This window comes from Hemicordylus capensis, chromosome 12 (assembly GCF_027244095.1).
Source record: "Hemicordylus capensis ecotype Gifberg chromosome 12, rHemCap1.1.pri, whole genome shotgun sequence".
Classification (NCBI taxonomy): domain Eukaryota; kingdom Metazoa; phylum Chordata; class Lepidosauria; order Squamata; family Cordylidae; genus Hemicordylus; species Hemicordylus capensis.
The window spans coordinates 3,577,293-3,594,376 of NC_069668.1; the positions used below are offsets into that span (position 1 = coordinate 3,577,293).

General features: G+C 51.0%; 1 protein-coding gene across 8 annotated transcripts in view; it reads left to right on the top strand.

The window, feature by feature from the left end:
* STX1A (syntaxin 1A) overlaps positions 1 to 17,084 on the top strand; it is a 100,073-nt gene that overhangs the window by 72,227 nt on the left and 10,762 nt on the right. For all 8 annotated transcript variants that reach the window (XM_053274829.1, XM_053274828.1, XM_053274827.1 and 5 more), the window contains 5 exons: positions 3,226 to 3,300; positions 4,378 to 4,451; positions 8,542 to 8,650; positions 13,147 to 13,220; positions 15,560 to 15,697. In XM_053274829.1, coding sequence (XP_053130804.1) covers positions 3,226 to 3,300; positions 4,378 to 4,451; positions 8,542 to 8,650; positions 13,147 to 13,220; positions 15,560 to 15,697 — 470 coding nt within the window. The remainder of the gene's footprint in view (positions 1 to 3,225; positions 3,301 to 4,377; positions 4,452 to 8,541; positions 8,651 to 13,146; positions 13,221 to 15,559; positions 15,698 to 17,084) is intronic.

The window sequence follows — 17,084 nt, forward strand, 5'->3', positions numbered from 1 at the left end:
ATGTCATAAAAGGAAGTGCAGTATCTTTGGGCTGCGAAGGTACATCATCAAACTGGAGATGGAGTGGTGCTTTTGGATCAGAGAGAGCGGCTTGTTCATTGTGCAGGTTCAGTGTGCGGCTTGTTTCCCCCCAGCAATAAGTCTACCCCATCGACACCGTGGGGTGGTTTCCGTGATCAAAAGCCGGGTCGGAGCATTCAGCCAGAATCCCAGACCTGTGCACGCTCCTGGTCTATGCTGACAGAAATCGATACAGGACGATGTGAAAGCGATTGTGTGCGAGTCGCGGTCTCGGTAGGATGTGGCGGCTAACCAACGTCGTTTGCCCAGTAGTTTATCTAAGGTGGAGAAAAAGAGAAGCTGTTCATGAGGTGATTATCTTCTCATCCCTCCCCCAGGACCAACTGAAGCAATAGAACCAGTTGGACCTGCAGAGAGCATTCTCTGCCCATACTGGACAGAGTGGAGCTAAGACTGGGTTTTATTTTTAAAAACTGAGGTTGAGAAAACATGAGAGGGGAAGGCAGAAGATGCGAGGCCCATTGTTTTACCCAATCAAAAAGTCTACCCCATTGGCACCGCGGGGTGGTTTCTAGGGCCGGGAAGACCCAAGTTCGAATCCCCATCCAGCCATGAAGCTGACTGGGTGACTCTGGGCCAGTCATGCATCTCTCAGCCTGGCCTACCTCAGAGGGTTGTTGTGAGGATAAAAATAACCCATGTAAACCGCTCTGAGCTCTCCTCGGAGGAAGAGCGGGATACAAGTGTCCAAATGAATAAATAAAAATAAATTAAATTCAGAACATCCAAAGGAAAAACAAGGTTGGAGATGCTGATCACCTCCAAGGGATTGTCTGGTAAGCATCAGCTGGGGAGGAGAGCTCCATCCTATCCAGCAGTTGTTTTAATAAGGAAGAAGGAGCTGCCACTTTTGAAGCAACTGGTGTTGATCTGTTCAGTATTAAAGAGAGGCTGGGGCGAAACCAGGTGAGGTTATTTCTCTGGACTGTACCTGCAGGTTCGCTATCACTTCAGCCATCCAGGAAGCAGCCGGACCTGGCTCGTCTCTCGTGCACTACGGAGAATTCTCCCGGCTGGGAAAGGCCAATTAAAAATGCACCAGATTCTTAATTGCGGCTTCGAGTACAGCTGCATCCCAGCTCCCCTGCTAAAACCATTTGAATATCAAATCTGCATTCCTTCCATGTTGGTGCTTTGACCCTCCTTAAATATTTTGCTGCGGTCACGACAGCTGTGGGCGGACTTTGTGAATACTTCAGGAGGCTCCGGAGGGGCCTGGATGTTCCTTGTTAGAGGGATGGTTATGGCGAAAGATGTAAAATGTCCCCTTTTGGGGAGGGGGGAAATCTCTCCAAGGCTTAACTTCTGCTTCAAAGAATTCCTGATCCTTAATTGAGTGGGTTCAGGACTGACTTGGTGGGGAAAGTCAGTTGGGATCTGGCCTTTTGGAGCTAAGCACCAAATCGTCCATGACCCGGTCAGAGTCGGGGATGAATGCTCCTTGTGGTTTTTGACGAGGCCCATACCTCAAGAGAAGGGAAAGAGACGAAGACGTTTCTCTTTCGGTGTCTTCTCATGCTTTTATTGCCCTGACCACCAGGCCTGCAGCCCCCAAATGTGCAATGATGTCCAAAAAGCTTTGAAATTTTTTTTAAAACTCCTACAGAATTTGAAGGATGTTGTCAGAGGGATGGAAATCGCAATGGACAGGCATGTCCTCCAAAGATGACGGAGAGGAGAGCTGGTCTCTGGCCCTGCATGGGTTTAGCAGTAGCAATTGCCTCCTCTCCATAGGGACCCCTGAGAAATGTCGTTCTTGGTGGGCGAAGGGAAGGGACCTCCAACCGGGAATTCCCAACGTCCTCGACGAATTCCGGTACCCAGCCAATGCTGATCCACGCTGGGCCCCATTGCTGCTGCTGGTCTCTCCGTCCCATGGGGGCTGCCATCATGAAGCAAACACCTCCATTCATAAGCGAGAGGGGGCCAGACCGCTTCTGCGGGCTTCCATTGGACCGACGGAGAATTCTGGGTAACTTGCCACCTTGCACCGGTGGTCCATCTTGTGGCACAGCTAGGAGGAACGACTGATTACACTGGTGGGGGTGGGGTGGGCTCATCCTGAGCGGTGCTGAGCAGTACAAGATGCAGGTGTGTGTGTGTGTGTGTGTGTGTGTGTGTGTGTGTGTGTGTGTGTGTGTGTTCAGCAGAGGTGCTGGAGTTGCCGAAGGTCATATCCGTGCCGCGTCCTCCGTGTGACTTGGCTTCTCTGCCAGTGTTGCTTGGTTACGTTTGGCAGCTTGCAGAGTTCCAGGTGACAGCAATTATCTTCTCTTGCAGGCGGCCGGGGGGTGGGGGGGGAGGCGGGGCGGGGAGCGCCGTAAGCGCACCTGCTGCCTTCCGTGCCAGGAAGCATCGGTGCTGAGAAACGCGAGGCGAAAGAATCGGAGACCAATCCGAAAGAGCAGCTTCTCCCACGTCTCCTCGTGCTTTTCTTCTCCTGCCCGTCGGGCCTGCAGCGGCCACGTTCGCAATGGTGTCTTCGAAACTTTTAAGTGTTTTTAAAGACCCCCCAACGGCTATAAAATCAGGTCACCTGGTCTTCCACTTGAGACCGCGCCCTGGGTCAGGAGATCTCAAACCCAGGTCCCCGGATGATGTCGTACTACAGCTCCCATCATCCACCGCCAAAGGCCATTGTGCCAAGGGTGTTGGAAGTTGTAGTCCAACAACATCTTTGGACTCGGGTTTGAGAACTGATGCTTTATGTGGTTGATTTTACTCACACGCACACTCCTGTGCACACGCACGAATGTGTGCACGCACGCACGTACTGCAGGGAACAGTGTGTGCAGCTTGGCCCTGACTGGCAGCAGCGGCGCTCCAGGTCTCGGTGGCGTTTCTTTTCTGAGCCCTGCTTTAGTGGGTTTTGAAAGCTATGCCAAAACGCAAGAGCAAATATGATGCACCATGTCTGCATGGCCTGACCAACCATCTGCATTTAAATTGTAAGCTCCTTGGGGCAGGGATACTTGCTGGGGGGAAGCAGATTCTTGTTTGCGTGCCTGTCTGCCTGGCACCAGTGGGTGGTGTTGAGAACAATCCCAGGTTTTCAGAATTATTATTTTTTTTTTGACAAGCAGAGAGGAAGGCCCCATGTGGAGACCCCATCCCAGTGATGCTCTTGCTGTTTTTTCCTTCTAGAAACCAAGGAAGAACTGGAGGAGTTGATGTCCGATATCAAGAAGACGGCCAACAAAGTGCGCTCCAAGCTAAAGAGTGAGTCTGCTGCGAGGGGGCTGGAACATCGTGCTGGGCGGTGGGGAGCATGCTTTGGTCTTCCAGGCCTCCCCCCAACTTGGGGTAATACGGAGGGGAGGGGTGAGGCCAGATTCTCAGCCTGAGCCTATCCTGCTCCAGGGTTGCACCACAGAACCCTGAAAGGAACATAAGAACAGAGGGAACTGCCGTATACTGAGTCTGACCCTTGGTCCATCTAGCTCAGTGTTGTCTTCACAGACAGGCAGCGGCTTCTCCAAGGTTGCAGGCAGGAATCTCTCTCAGCCCTATCTTGGAGAGGCTGCCAGGGAGGGAACCTGGGATGTTTTGCATCCAGATGCTCTTCCCAGAGTGGCCCCATTCCCTAAGGGAAATATCTTACAGGGTTCACACACGTAGATTCCCATCCAAATGCAAACCAGGGTGGGCCCTGCTTAGCAAATGGGACCATTCATGCTGGCAACCAGCAGACCAGCTCTCCTACAGAGGACGCTGGGGAGCAGAGTGGTTCTTGACACTGTGTTTGTGTGTGTGTGCGTGTGTGTGATGATGCTTAACTTGCAGTGGGGTTGAGGGCAGGCTCCAAAGGCATTTAGGTCCAGGCTCTGAAATTACCTAGGTGTAAAATTTTGGGTTTTCAGGCCTACGATGGAAGCCTATCAGGAGCCATTATGCAAATGAAATGCAAATCTGCTGCAAGTCTGCAAGATTACTTTTTGGGGGATTGCAGAAGGCGAACTTTTGGTTGGCCCAGATTTTAACTCTGTTTGTGTGTGTGTGTGTGTGTGTGTGTGTGTGTGTGTGTGTGTGTGTGTGTGTGTAAGTGTGTGTAAGCACAGCATCCACAAGGAGCCTGTGGGAGCTCCTTGCCAGGTGCAATGGGGTGTTGCATCAATTTGCAGAAAAGAAGCCTGCCTTTGAAAGGGTATGGTCTCTTGCCTTCTGGAGAGCTAATTTTAGCCCCGCCTGAAATGGGCGGTCTGGCGGGCTGGGGAGATGGGGGGAGCGAGTGGTGGAGTGAAACCCATCTGTTTCTCGCTTTGCCCTTCCACACTTTCTGCTTTCCCCGCTCCCCAGGTATCGAACAGAGTATCGAACAGGAAGAGAGCCAGAACAGGTCGTCGGCTGATTTGAGGATAAGAAAGACACAGGTGAGTCCTGCCCCGGGGCGCCCGGAGACGCCAGAATGAGCCACCGGTTGAAGGAGGCCGCTGTGGGTTTCTCTGCTGAGAACACGGACGCCGAGCTGACAGGTTGCATTAAGCATCCACCGGCAACACTTGCTTTGAAACAGCGAGGGAAACGTCGCCATTGTAAAAAGCCCTGCTTGGCTCGCGCTAAGACGGGCCTGTCTCATCCAGCATCCTGCATCCCACGGCGGCCTGTCAGATGCCCAGTGAGAAGCAGGACAGGAAGGTGATGGTCCGGGAGGAGAGCTGGTCTGGTGGTTACTAGGGATGTGCAAAAGATTTCGGGCACAGAACGATCTGTGCCCGAAACGAACAGTTTCGGGTGATTCGGGGCCGAACCGAATCACCCCCGATGTCCCCCGATATTTTTTGGGCACAAGCCGAATCACCCGAATTTCGGGCACGAAAAATTCGGGTGATTGGGTTCACGGTTGATTTTTGGCGATTTTTTAAAGTTTTAGTGACTTTGGGGCAGTTCGGGGGCATAGCATGGGATCTGGGCAAAAGGAGTGGGGTGGGGTGGTAGTGCCTAATGGGTGCAGGCTACCACCCCAATTTCAGGGGGATTGGGCAAAGGGCTGATTTTTGGTAAATTTCTGAAAATTTCATGTCTTTGGGGCAGATTGGGGCAGAAAGTGGGGCCTGGGGCAGAATAGTGGGGTGGGGTGGTAGTGCCTGATGGGTGGAGGCTACCACCCCAATTTCAGGGGGTTTGGACAAAGGGCTGATTTTTTGAGAATTTTTGAAGTTTTAGTGATTTTGGGGCAGTTTGGGGGCAGAAAGTGGATCTGCCCCAAAATAGTGGGGTGGGGTGGTAGTGCCTAATGGGTGGAGGCTACCACCCCAATTTCAGGGGGATTGGGCAGAGGGCTGATTTTTTGAGAATTTTTGAAGTTTGGGTGTCTTTGGGGCAGATTGGGGGCAGAAAGTGGATCTGCCCCAAAGGAGTGGGGTGGGCTGGTAGATAGTGCCTAATGGGTGGAGGCTACCACCCATCCCCAATTTAAGAGTGATTGGGCAGAGGGGTGAATTATGGTGAATTTATTTGTATGAGGTTTGTCTTCATAAGGTGAAGTGTGCTAAATTGATTACTTCCTCATATTATTCATAGTAAAGGAAAGTGTGAAAAAGTGAATGTGGGGTCATGAGAGTTGTTTAATTGAAAAAAATCTCATTTGCTATGATAGATCTAAATTGGGGATGGGTGGTAGCCTCCACCCATTAGGCACTATCTACCAGCCCACCCCACTCCTTTGGGGCAGATCCACTTTCTGCCCCCAATCTGCCCCAAAGACACCCAAACTTCAAAAATTCTCAAAAAATCAGCCCTCTGCCCAGTCCCCCTGAAATTGGGGTGGTAGCCTCCACCCATTAGGCACTACCACCCCACCCCACTATTTTGGGGCAGATCCACTTTCTGCACCCAAACTGCCCCAAAGTCACTAAAACTTCAAAAATTCTCAAAAAATCAGCCCTTTGTCCAAACCCCCTGAAATTGGGATGGTAGCCTCCACCCATCAGGCACTACCACCCCACCCCACTATTCTGCCCCAGGCCCCACTTTCTGCCCCAATATGCCCCAATCTGCCCCAAAGACATGAAATTTTCAGAAATTTACCAAAAATCAGCCCTTTGCCCAATCCCCCTGAAATTGGGGTGGTAGCCTGCACCCATTAGGCACTACCACCCCACCCCACTCCTTTTGCCCAGATCCCATGCTATGCCCCCGAACTGCCCCAAAGTCACTAAAACTTTAAAAATTCACCAAAAATCAGGACTTTGCCCAATCCCCCTGAAATTGGGGTGGTAGACTCTACCCATTGGGCACTACCACCCCACCCCAAAATTTTGCCCCTGGGCCCCTTTTTACCCCCCTGAATCGATTCGGATTCGGATTCAGATTAAATCCGAATCCGAATCAAGGGTGATTTGGGTGACCCAGATTCGGGCACAAAACAGAACAGGGGTGATTCGGTTCGGGTCCAAGCCGAATCACCCGAAATCCCGAATTGCACACCCCTAGTGGTTGCAAACATGACTTGTCCCCTTAGCTAAGCAGGGTCCGCCCTGGTTGCAGATGACCACGACCCTGAGATCCTTTTCCTGGTCGTTCACTGCCAGCTCAGACTCCCATCAATGTATATATGAAGCTGGGATGTTTTACTCCAATATGCATCACTTACAAAAGAACAGAGGCAGCTGCCATATACTGAGTCAGACCATTGGTCCATCTAGCTCAGGATTGTCTTCACAGACTGGCAGCGGCTTCTCCCAGGTGGCAGGCAGGAGTCTCTCCCAGCCCTCTCTTGGAGATGCTGCCAGGGAGGGGACTTGGAAACTTCTGCATGCAAATCTTTCTCTCTCTCTCTCTCTCTCTCTCTCTCACACACACACACACACACACACACACACCTATACTGCCCAAAACTTGCATGTCTGGACGGTTTACAATTAAAATCATTTCATTTAAAGCCCCACATTAAAAACATTAAAATTATAAATCTACTTAAAAGCCTGGGTGGATAAGTATGTCTTGAGTGCCTTTTTAAAAGTTGCCAGAGAGTGATTGATTGATTAAGTGCCGTCAAGTCAGTGTCGACTCTTAGCGGCCACCTAGATAGATTCTCTCCAGGATGGTGGCCTGTCTTCCACTTGGCCTTGAAGGTCTCTCAGTGGTGCATTCATGGCTGCTGTAATCGAGTCCATCCACCTGGCTGCTGGCCATCCTCTTCTACTCTTTCCTTCCACTTTCCCCAGCATTATGGACTTCTCAAGGGAGCTGGGTCTATGCATCATGTGTCCAAAGTAGGATAGTTTGAGCCTGGTCATTTGTGCCTCGAGTGGAAATTCTGGGCACAAGAATGCCAGAGATGGGGAGGCTCTTATTTCAAAAGGGAGCATATTCCAAAATCCAGGGGCAGCAACGGAGAAGGCCTATTGCCGTGTAGCCGCCAGATGAGTTGGTGGCAACTGCAGACGAACCTCTCCAGATTATCTTTACAGGCGGGGGTGGGGGGGTGGGGCGGGCATGGTGAAGACAATGTTCTCCTAAAAACCCAGGGCCTAAGCTGTTTATATGCAGGTGCTCTTCCCAGAGTGGCCCCATTCCCTGAGAGGAAGATCTTCCGTTGCTCACACATGTAGCCTCCCATCCAAATGCAAACCAGGGCAGATCCTGCTCAGCAAAGGGGGCAACTTACCCTTTCTGCCAGAAGACCAGCTCTGCACTTACTTACAGTGAACTGCAGTTCAAAGCCCATTTCCTGATCCGGGAAGCAACTCTGCCTGCCTACCTGCCCCCAGTAGGATGTTTTGGAGGGGGCGGCCAGTGGGATCTTGGCCACCACTACGCTCCCCAATGCGGGGTCTTGGATCCGCTCTCCCCTATCCCCCGCCTCGGCCTCTGCAGGTGCGAAAGCGGTGCAAACAGCTCGGCTTCACCACAAACAAACCAGGAGTCCAAGTTCCAAGTCTCCCGATATCAGCCAAGCCTGGTGCATCTGAAATTGAGCAGATGGGCGAGCCGAGAGAGGAGTTGGAATTTAAAGACACATGACAGCCCCGTTCCTTAAATCAAACCGCAGGCTATGAGCCAACATTGGGCGTGGGGAGAGGGACTTCTGCAGGATCCGGCTTCTAAAATCTGTCATAGGTGCATACCGGTAGGCAGCTGCCATTTACGGAGTCAGACCCTTGGTTCACCTAGCTCAGTGTTGTCTTCACGGACTGGCAGTGGCTTCTCCAAGGTTGCAGGCAGGGGTCTTTCCTAGCCCTGTCTGGTGGGAGTGAACCTGGGGCCTTCTGAACGCAAAGTACAAGAGGACAGGTCTCTGCCCCAAAGAGCTTGCAGTCCTACAGTTCAACATGAGGCCTTAAGGGCAGGAGAGGGAAGCAGGGCTCAGCAGGGGAAGTATATGTCTTTCATGGCTGTTGTTTGGTCGGCGTCCTGTGTGTGGATAGAATCGTTTCCCGGGCCAGGCGTGGTAGTTTCCAGTGACTCATCCCTGCCCGGAGCAGTGGGTGACAACCGGTGTCCCTCTTTCCATTCCAGCACTCCACCTTGTCACGGAAGTTCGTGGAGGTGATGTCGGAGTACAACGCCACCCAGTCGGACTACCGGGAGCGCTGCAAGGGGAGAATCCAGAGGCAGCTGGAAATCAGTGAGTGAGATTCCTTCCCCACCAGCCCTTTCTTGAGAGTTCGAGGGGGCCTCTGAATTCGAGGGGGGCCTCTGAGAGGTCATCTAGTCCAGCCCCCCATGCTCAGGATGGTCGGTACCTTCTGGAGGGGCGGGGTGGGATGGAGGCCCGTGATAGATTTTGGCAAGGTCTGCATCCCCGGAGATGGAAACGAGGAGGGTGTCCTGGCTGTCGGGCCTGTAGAGGACACATTTTGCTCTGCTTCATGAAAAGCGTTGAAAGTTTTTGAAACACAAAAAGTGACGATAAAGTTGGAGCGATGCTGTCGGAAGAATGGAAATGGAAACTGGTTGCAATGGCCTCCCAGGAGGACTGCAGGGAGAGAGGACAATCGTCTCTTGGTGGCTACCCTGACCTTTGCTCTGTGCGAAAGTGACTGCCGTTTGACCCTAATGGTTTGTGGGGGTCGGGATCAAGAAGGGGTGGCCACCTGGGTGCAAAGCTGCAATGCAGTCACCGCTTTCCCATCTCTAGTGGGGCCGAGGTTGCCAAAAATCAGGAGGATTATTTCCCCCCTGAGATGCTTTCATGTAGATCAGGCCTGCTCAACATCAGCCCTCCTCCAGATGTTGGCCTACAACTCCCAGAAATTGTGACCCGTGTTCCTTCTAACAGGGATTCCCAGATGCTGCGGACTACAACTCCCATAATCCCCAAGCAAAAGCTATTGCCACTGGGGATTCTGGGACTTGTGGTCTACAACATCTGGGAATCCCTGTTCGAGGGAACACTGGTGGTGTCAACTTTGCTAACTGAGCAAAGAGGCACCTTTTAAAAAGTGGTGCTTCTCTTACATTTAGCAGGGGGAAAGCAACTGGTCCTCTCCATCCCCAGTACAGCATCCCTCCAGTGGCTGTGGTTGGTGTCTCTCTTAGGTCTCTTTTTTAGATGGTGAACCCTTTAGGGACAGGGAGCCATTTTATTTATTTATATCTCCATAAACTGCTTTGGGAACTTTGGTTGAAAAGCAGTATATAGATACTTGCTGTATTCATATATAAGCCCTGGCTATTGGCCACTGTGGCTGAGGGTTATGGGCATTGTAGTCCCAAAACAGCTGGGGGTCCAAGTTGAGCAGGCCTGATGTGGCTGTTAAACAACATGTTTGACAGTACGGAGCCTTGTGGGACCCCATCGGCCAAGGAGACAAGCACCTGAGAGATGGTCCAGAAGGATACCATGGTCAATGGTATCGAACGCCGCTGAGAGGTCCCGCAGGACCACCAGGGACGCACTCCCGCTGTTTAGTTCGCGGTGTAGGTCATCCACCAGGGCGACCAAGGCCTGGTGGAGGTTTTCAGTCTGAAATCCAGAGTGAAAGCCGGCTTGGAAGGGTCTAGGTCATCCGTATCATCCCAGACCGTTGGCAGACGCACAGATCCCACACGCTCCATCACCTTGCTTGGAAGGCGATACCTTGAGTGACGCACACACGGGGCCGTCCCGTGGCCCGGCTAGCCGTCGGGTTGTGGCTGGGGCCGCATCCCTGCCGCGCAAAGCAGCGTCTTGTGTTGCCTGCCTGCAACACTGCCAGTGTTTTGCAAGCTGCCAGTGCGAAGGGTGTGTGTGTGTGTGTGTGTGTGCAGAGCTCGCTGAACAGGTAGGGGGTTGGAAGTGCAGATGGGAGAGATGAGAATAGAAGGACTGAGTGGGAGACACGGGAAGTCGGAGGAGAGATGGCTGCGTGCGCGGGGAGGAGGTAACAAGCTGTCCGGAAGATGCCGTCCTTCCTATCCCTGGTCCCGGAAATCTGAAGATGGCTCCTGTGGTCTCTTTCCCAGCAATATTGGAGGACTGGAGCATCGCACTGCATTTACCTCCTGCTTTTGAGTCCCGTGGGCCAGGCCCACGAATTTTGGCCACCGATCCCATCTCAGCCAACAAATGCCTGTCGTGAGTTTTCTTCCAACCTTAGAGATGGGAAAGAGGTGGCCGTGTCGTTGCACTTACGGCTTTCTCGGCGTCATCGCCCCTACCCCCAAACGATTAGGGTCCAATTTCAGCCACGTTTGCACAGAGGAAAGGGTTGGAGGAAGGCAGCAGAACCTGGGTCCTCCAGCTGTTTCTGGGCTGTCCCTCCCGTTGTCCCCAGCCACAGCGGCCAGTCGTCAAGGATGATGGGAGTTGTAGTGCCACTGGGTTAGGGTTGGGCTGACAAGGAATAAATGGCTGTCCTCTCTCCCTGGAGTAATCTTTGGAGGGCCACGCCTGCCCGTTTTCATTTCCCTTCCCCTGACAACCTCAATGAAGTTTCATAGTCTTTTTTGTGTGTGTGTGCTCAGCTGCAGGGCTGATGGTCGGGACATGAAAAGCACGGGAACGCCCTTGAGGCTGGAAGGGCTTGCAACCCAATTGCCTCTTTGCCATCTCGGGGGGTGCAGACCTGGTCAAGCACCACGAGGAGTGTCCGTCGCCCCCAGATGGCAACCACCACCCCAGCTTGGCTCATTGACGCTTCGTCTTTGATGTTGCCCAAAATGACTCTGAGCATCCGGCCCTTGAGATGGTAAAGGAAAGTGTGCCGTCAAGTCGATTTCGATTCCTGATGGTACCAGCCCCCCAAATCTGTGGGCCTGGCTCAGAGATGAAGAGCAGGAGGTATCCCTGCCATTTTCCTTCTCTTCTTCTTCTTCTTCTTCTTCTTCTTCTTCTTCTTCTTCTTCTTCTTCTTCTTCTTCTTCTTCTTCTTCTTCTTCTTCCCTCCCTGCTGCTGCTGATCTGGCTCTCCTACCCTCTGATGTTGGCTTCTGGGCACGTCTTTTGCCTGCTCTCTGTCTCTCTCTCGCTCCTCTGTTCTGAGAATCCGGAGGCTGGAGCAATCCCCCCGGAGGGATACTGCTTCCTCGGAGCGATTCTTCCTTCCCAGCAGCCTCATTAGCGGCTTCTCCAGTTCGTTCAGCAAAGCACTTTCCCTTTTGCCCGAAGTGCAATTAAAAGTTGCCTTCTAGGAGCATGGGCTGCGCTTCTGTCTCGGCTCCGAGCGGAAACAAGCCCCTGAGGGCTTGTTCAGTCTTCAGTTTGGCCAGGGAAAGACATCGGAGCCTGGAACTCTAAGGAGCTGCTGCCAGTCAGTGCTGGCAATGCTGAACTGGGGCCTGCCTTGGTATGAGGCAGCTTCGTATAGTGTAGCGGCTGTCACGGGGAAGGGAACTCAGAAATTGAATTGCTGTTTCCCCTTCCAGCAGACCTACCTTCTTGCAGGCCTGCTCAACTCTGCTCCCCACTAGCTGTTTTTGGACTACAGCTCCCATAATCCCCAACCACAGTGGCCAATAGCCAGGGGTTATGGGAGTTGAAGGCCAATATCTGTAGGAGGGCCGAAGCTGAGCAGGCCTGACCTAGAGATATACACGTCAGGTGATAGATAGATAGATAATTTAATATAAGCCCCTTTAGTGTGTGTGTACTCTGAGCCTTTACAGTGACTCCCTATACCAAGAGAAGCTGGATTCTGCAACCTGCATAAATTAGGCAGTTACTTGTATTTTGCATAATGTATTCCGATTTTTGCTCTTCACAGGAAGGGGCTACAGAAGCCCTGTCTTAAATCCCTGGAAATGTTATTCAGCTACACGCTCTTGAGAATGTCTTCCTAGTCTTTAAGGGCTCAGAGCTTGGCTTTCGGTTTCTTAAGCAGGGTCTCAAAAGTGGGTCTCCAGAGAGAGAGAGAGAGGATTTTATTTTATTTTATTTTATATATGTATATGTGTGTACACACACACACACACACACACCGCCCTTCCAAAAATGGCTCAGGGCAGTTTACATCAAAATAAAAGCAAAACAATTGCAATCAAAACTAAATCAATTAAACAGTTAAAATCCTTTAAACATTAAAATCATTGAAAACCGTAAATCTAATTAAAAGCCTGGGTGAATAAATGTGTCTTCAATGCCTTTTTCAAAGTTGCCAAATTGCGGCTGGAGATAATAGGAGTTATAGTTCAATATATCAGCAGAGGACTCCAGTGTCAGAACTGGTGTTTTTAAGAGGGGAAAGAACGTTTTTAGGGAGCTGGATTAGGTGGTCTGTAGTGCGCACATGGCAAATCTTTCGATTGGGTCTTGCTGAAACCAATAGAAGGCTTTTGAAACATCCCTGGGCAAACCATCCTAACTGCCAGGCATCCTTTTTAATACCCTTTGGAATGGGATTGGCTCTTTATGGTGCAGTACCACAATGCTGCCTCAGACTTAGATGTGTGTTTATTAGGGGTAAGACCACACTGGAAACGCTGGGGTGTGTGGGTTCTGAGCACCATGGTCTGAACAGGATGGTGATAAGCTGGAAAGCAAATGGGGGAAAGTTGTAAAACAAAGGGCTTTGAAGGGGAGATATGGCTGAAGGAATTTGGGTGAGATTACTGAAGAATCAGGATGTTGACAGTTTCCAGGCGATAGGCTGGGTCCCATAATTGTACTGCTAACTGCTGGCTTCTTGGGGGTCCCCCTTGCAGCTGGGAGAACCACCACCAGCGAGGAACTGGAGGACATGTTGGAGAGTGGAAACCCAGCGATTTTCTCCTCTGGGGTAAGTTTTCGCATTTTCTCTCATAATCTCACTTGATGGTGGGGCAGACACACTACTATACACGTTAGGCTTTCCTTGTGCCGGGTACTTAGAGAGAGGTCACCTTTTTAACCTGGCAACTTGTGGACAGTCCAGCCACACGTCGGGGCAAGTGTGTCGTTTCCATTTATTGCACGCTTTTCCAGCCCAGTGGTAGAGCATCTGTTTTGCAGGCAGAAATTCCCAGGTTCAATTCCTGGCAGCATCTCCAGGTTGAGCCGGGAAAAACTCTTGCCTGAAACCTTGGAGAGGTGGCGGCGAATATATACCGCTTTTCAACAAAAAGTTCCCAAAGTGGCTTAAAGGTAAAGTGTGCCGTTGAGTCGGTGTCGACTCCTGATGCCCACAGAGCCCTGTGGTTGTCATTGGTAGAATACAGGAGCGGTTGACCATTGCCTCCTCCCGCGCAGTATGAGATGATGTCTTTCAGCATCTTCCTATATCACTTCTGCTCAATATAGGTGTTTCCCATAGTCTGGGAAACATAGTCATTCCCATAGTCTGGGAAACATACAAGCGCGGATTTGAACCGGCAACCTCTGGCTTGCAAGTCAAGTTATTTCCCCGCTGTGCCATTAGGTGGCTCAAAGCAGTTTACATGCATATAAATGAATAAATAAAATGGCTTCCTGTCTCCAAAGGGCTCACAGTCTGAAAAAGAAACATGAGATAGACACCAGCAACAGCCACTGGAGGGATGCTGTGCTGAGGACGGACGCCAGTTGCTCTCCCTCTCCATGCTCAATAAAGAGAAATGTCACTTTTTAAAGGTGCCTCTTTGCTAGCCACTGCCAGTGTGGTGTAGACCAGAGATTCTCAACGTTGGGTCCCCAGATGTTATTGGACTTCAACTCCTGCAACCAAAGGCCCCTGGGGCTGGGGATTATAGGAGTTGAGGTCCAATAACATCTGGGGAACCAGCGTTGAGAATCCCTGGTGTATTCTCAACGTTGAATTGAGACACCGAGTTAGATGGACCAAGTGTGCCACTCTGTATAAGGCAGCTTCCTACGTTCTTTGGGATGATGATGCCATCGCTTCGTGGCAGAGCATCTGCTCTGCACGCAGAAGGTCCCAGGTTCAATCCCTGGTGGCATCTCCAGGTAGGACTGAGAAAAAGTCTTGCCTGAAATCTCGGAGATCTGCTGCCAACCGGTGTAGACGATACTGAGCCAGATGGCCCGATGGGCTGACTCAGTAGGAGGCAGCTTCCTATGTTCTTACGACGGTGAACTTGAGGGGGTTTCACCAGGCGTTCTCCGGATCCCAAGCTGCTTCACTTCTACAAAGTGGCTGCATTGGACTCCCAGCACTGTTATCTTCAGGCATATGTTAGTTCTTTGTAGACTTGTTTTTTTCCCCTTTAAAATATATATATATTATTTTTTAGCAATTTTGCAAAAGCTTCCCCTGCTGAGTCATCTGGAACCAATTCTTAACTTGCCCCAGATGAACAACTATTGATAGGTCTGCAGCGGAGGTATAAATGGCAGATAAATCCATGTCTGTCCCAACAGAGGGGTAAATTCACTCACTCAAAGCAGCAGATTAGTGGACAGCCATTTGTGCAAAATATACTGATCTCGTTCACACAGCCATGTGTACTAGGTTTAATATGGGTTGCTGGCCTTATTGTGACTGTGTAAACCCACACCGAGGTGATTTATGGCCTGAGATGAATCCTGAGATTGCCTCCTTGGCAAGGGTTCACAGAATCATGTGAGTGTCGGTGACCCACATTAAACCTAATTTGAGCAATTGTGTGAACCAAGCCTCCATTGTTAAACTGTGAGAACGAATGATGTTGTGGTATTCTGTATATGTACCATCTTGCTTACTTCTGAGTTTCTGAATGCGGAGGCTGGGGATCATGGACTTCTGCCCCCAATTGACTGTTTTAAACTTTTTAACTTTCAACTTCTGGATTTTTACAGGGTCCTGTTCTAGTAGTTCCAATTTTTAAATTAATGCATTTTATTTATTTTTTGTTTCTCTATGTAAACCGCTTTTCAACAGAAGCCTTGTTCCCCCTACTTTTTCTCTGCCCACTTTTTGTTAAAAAATAATTTTAGAATAATGCAGTGTTGCTTGCACTTCGGCCCGATGGGGATCAATTAAGTTAGTGCCCCCTTCCTAAATTTTTGGGCGGCTGTGTGCCTGTTTGGTTCCCAGGAGGACAACCTAAGGCCCCGATGCTTCCTCCTGTGGAATCCCAGCCTGCCACAGCCCCGCACGGACGTTGCGTCCTGGATGTCCTGCCCACCTTCGGTGATGGCTTCCTTTCCGTCTTCCTTTGCCAGATCATCATGGACTCCAACATCACCAAGCAGGCACTGAACGAGATTGAGACGCGGCACAGCGAGATCATCAAACTGGAAAACAGCATCCGGGAGCTCCATGACATGTTCATGGACATGGCCATGCTGGTGGAAAGCCAGGTGAAGGAGGGCCGAGGGGAGGACGGAAGCGTCATTTGCTTGCTTAGAGGGGCAGGGAGGGAGGGAGAAGATGTGGCCCAGCCCAAGACAGGAGACTGTTGTAGGGTGGATTCTGGCTCGTCCATCATTAGGGACAGGGCCATAGCTCAGTGGAACTTTCATGCAGAAGACCCCACGTTTGGTCTTTGGCATCTCCAGGTAGGGCTGGGAAAGACCCCTGCCTGATACCCTGGAGAGTCAGTGCAGACAATGGATGGTCTGACTCAGTATAAGACAACTTCCTAGGCAATGGGGCTGTCGCTCAGTGGAAGAGCATCTGCTTAGCATGCGGAATATCCCAAGCAGTCCCTGGCAGCATCTCCAGGTAGGGCTGGGAAAGAATCCTGCCTGAAACCCTGGAGAGCTGCTGCTGGTCAGAGTAGAGGGTATACTGAGCTAGATGGACCAAGGGTCTGACCTAGTAGCAGGCAAGCTTCCTGTGGACAGATATGTCTCCCTGGCTCCCTTGGAGCAAACATTTGACTCTCTGTCTTGGAGAACCCAAGCCACAGTGAAGAGCGTGCTCTGACAATGCAGCCTTAAGGCAGCCCTCTTCTTCTCCTGCTGGGGACTGCCATTTCTGAAGCTGCTTGTTGCCACCCAAGCGGATACTAGTTCCGAACAGCCTCAGGTAGGTGCTGGGGGAGCAGGAGGGGATGGTCAATGGGGCAGAGAGAAAGAGTTACAAAACAAAACCACCCCTTCCCAGAGTCCCAGACCAGACTGAGTCCACCCCACGACTATGAATAGGGTGTCTTTGAATAACCCCATGCCTCTGTGTATTTGGCCCTGAGGGCAAAGCATCCTCCTGGAGGAGCGGGCAGATTTTATCCTTGGGGAGATCGACTTGGGTTTTTTTTACTAGAAGCCTGAGGTCTGCTAACTGGAGCTCGATGCAAAACAGTGGGATCAGGGAGTGGAGTCCTAGGATGTCCTTCCGCTTGTTTTGTTTTACCTGGGAGGAAGAGGAGATGGTGATACAAATATTCATAAATAATAATATTGCTTCTCAACAACAGTGTTCCAAACGGGTTGACTTGCAAAAGGAGCAAGTAAATGGTCCCCTGTCCCCAAAGAGGCTCCTAAGCAGCTTCCCAGCCACAGCCCCTAGATGGGACACTTTGCTGGGTTGGATAGAGACAGTTGCTCTCCCCTTGCTAAACATGAGTGAGCCGCTATTTTGAAAAGGCACCCCTTGGCCTAGTGATCAGGGGCCGTTCCAAAACTGTATGTCGCCAGAGGGCCTGGAGATCATATGGCTCCCTGACCCAAAGGGGCTCACAATCTATAAGAAGACCCCAAGAAGACACCAGCAATAGAAGGATGCTGTGCTGTGCTGAATAAGGTT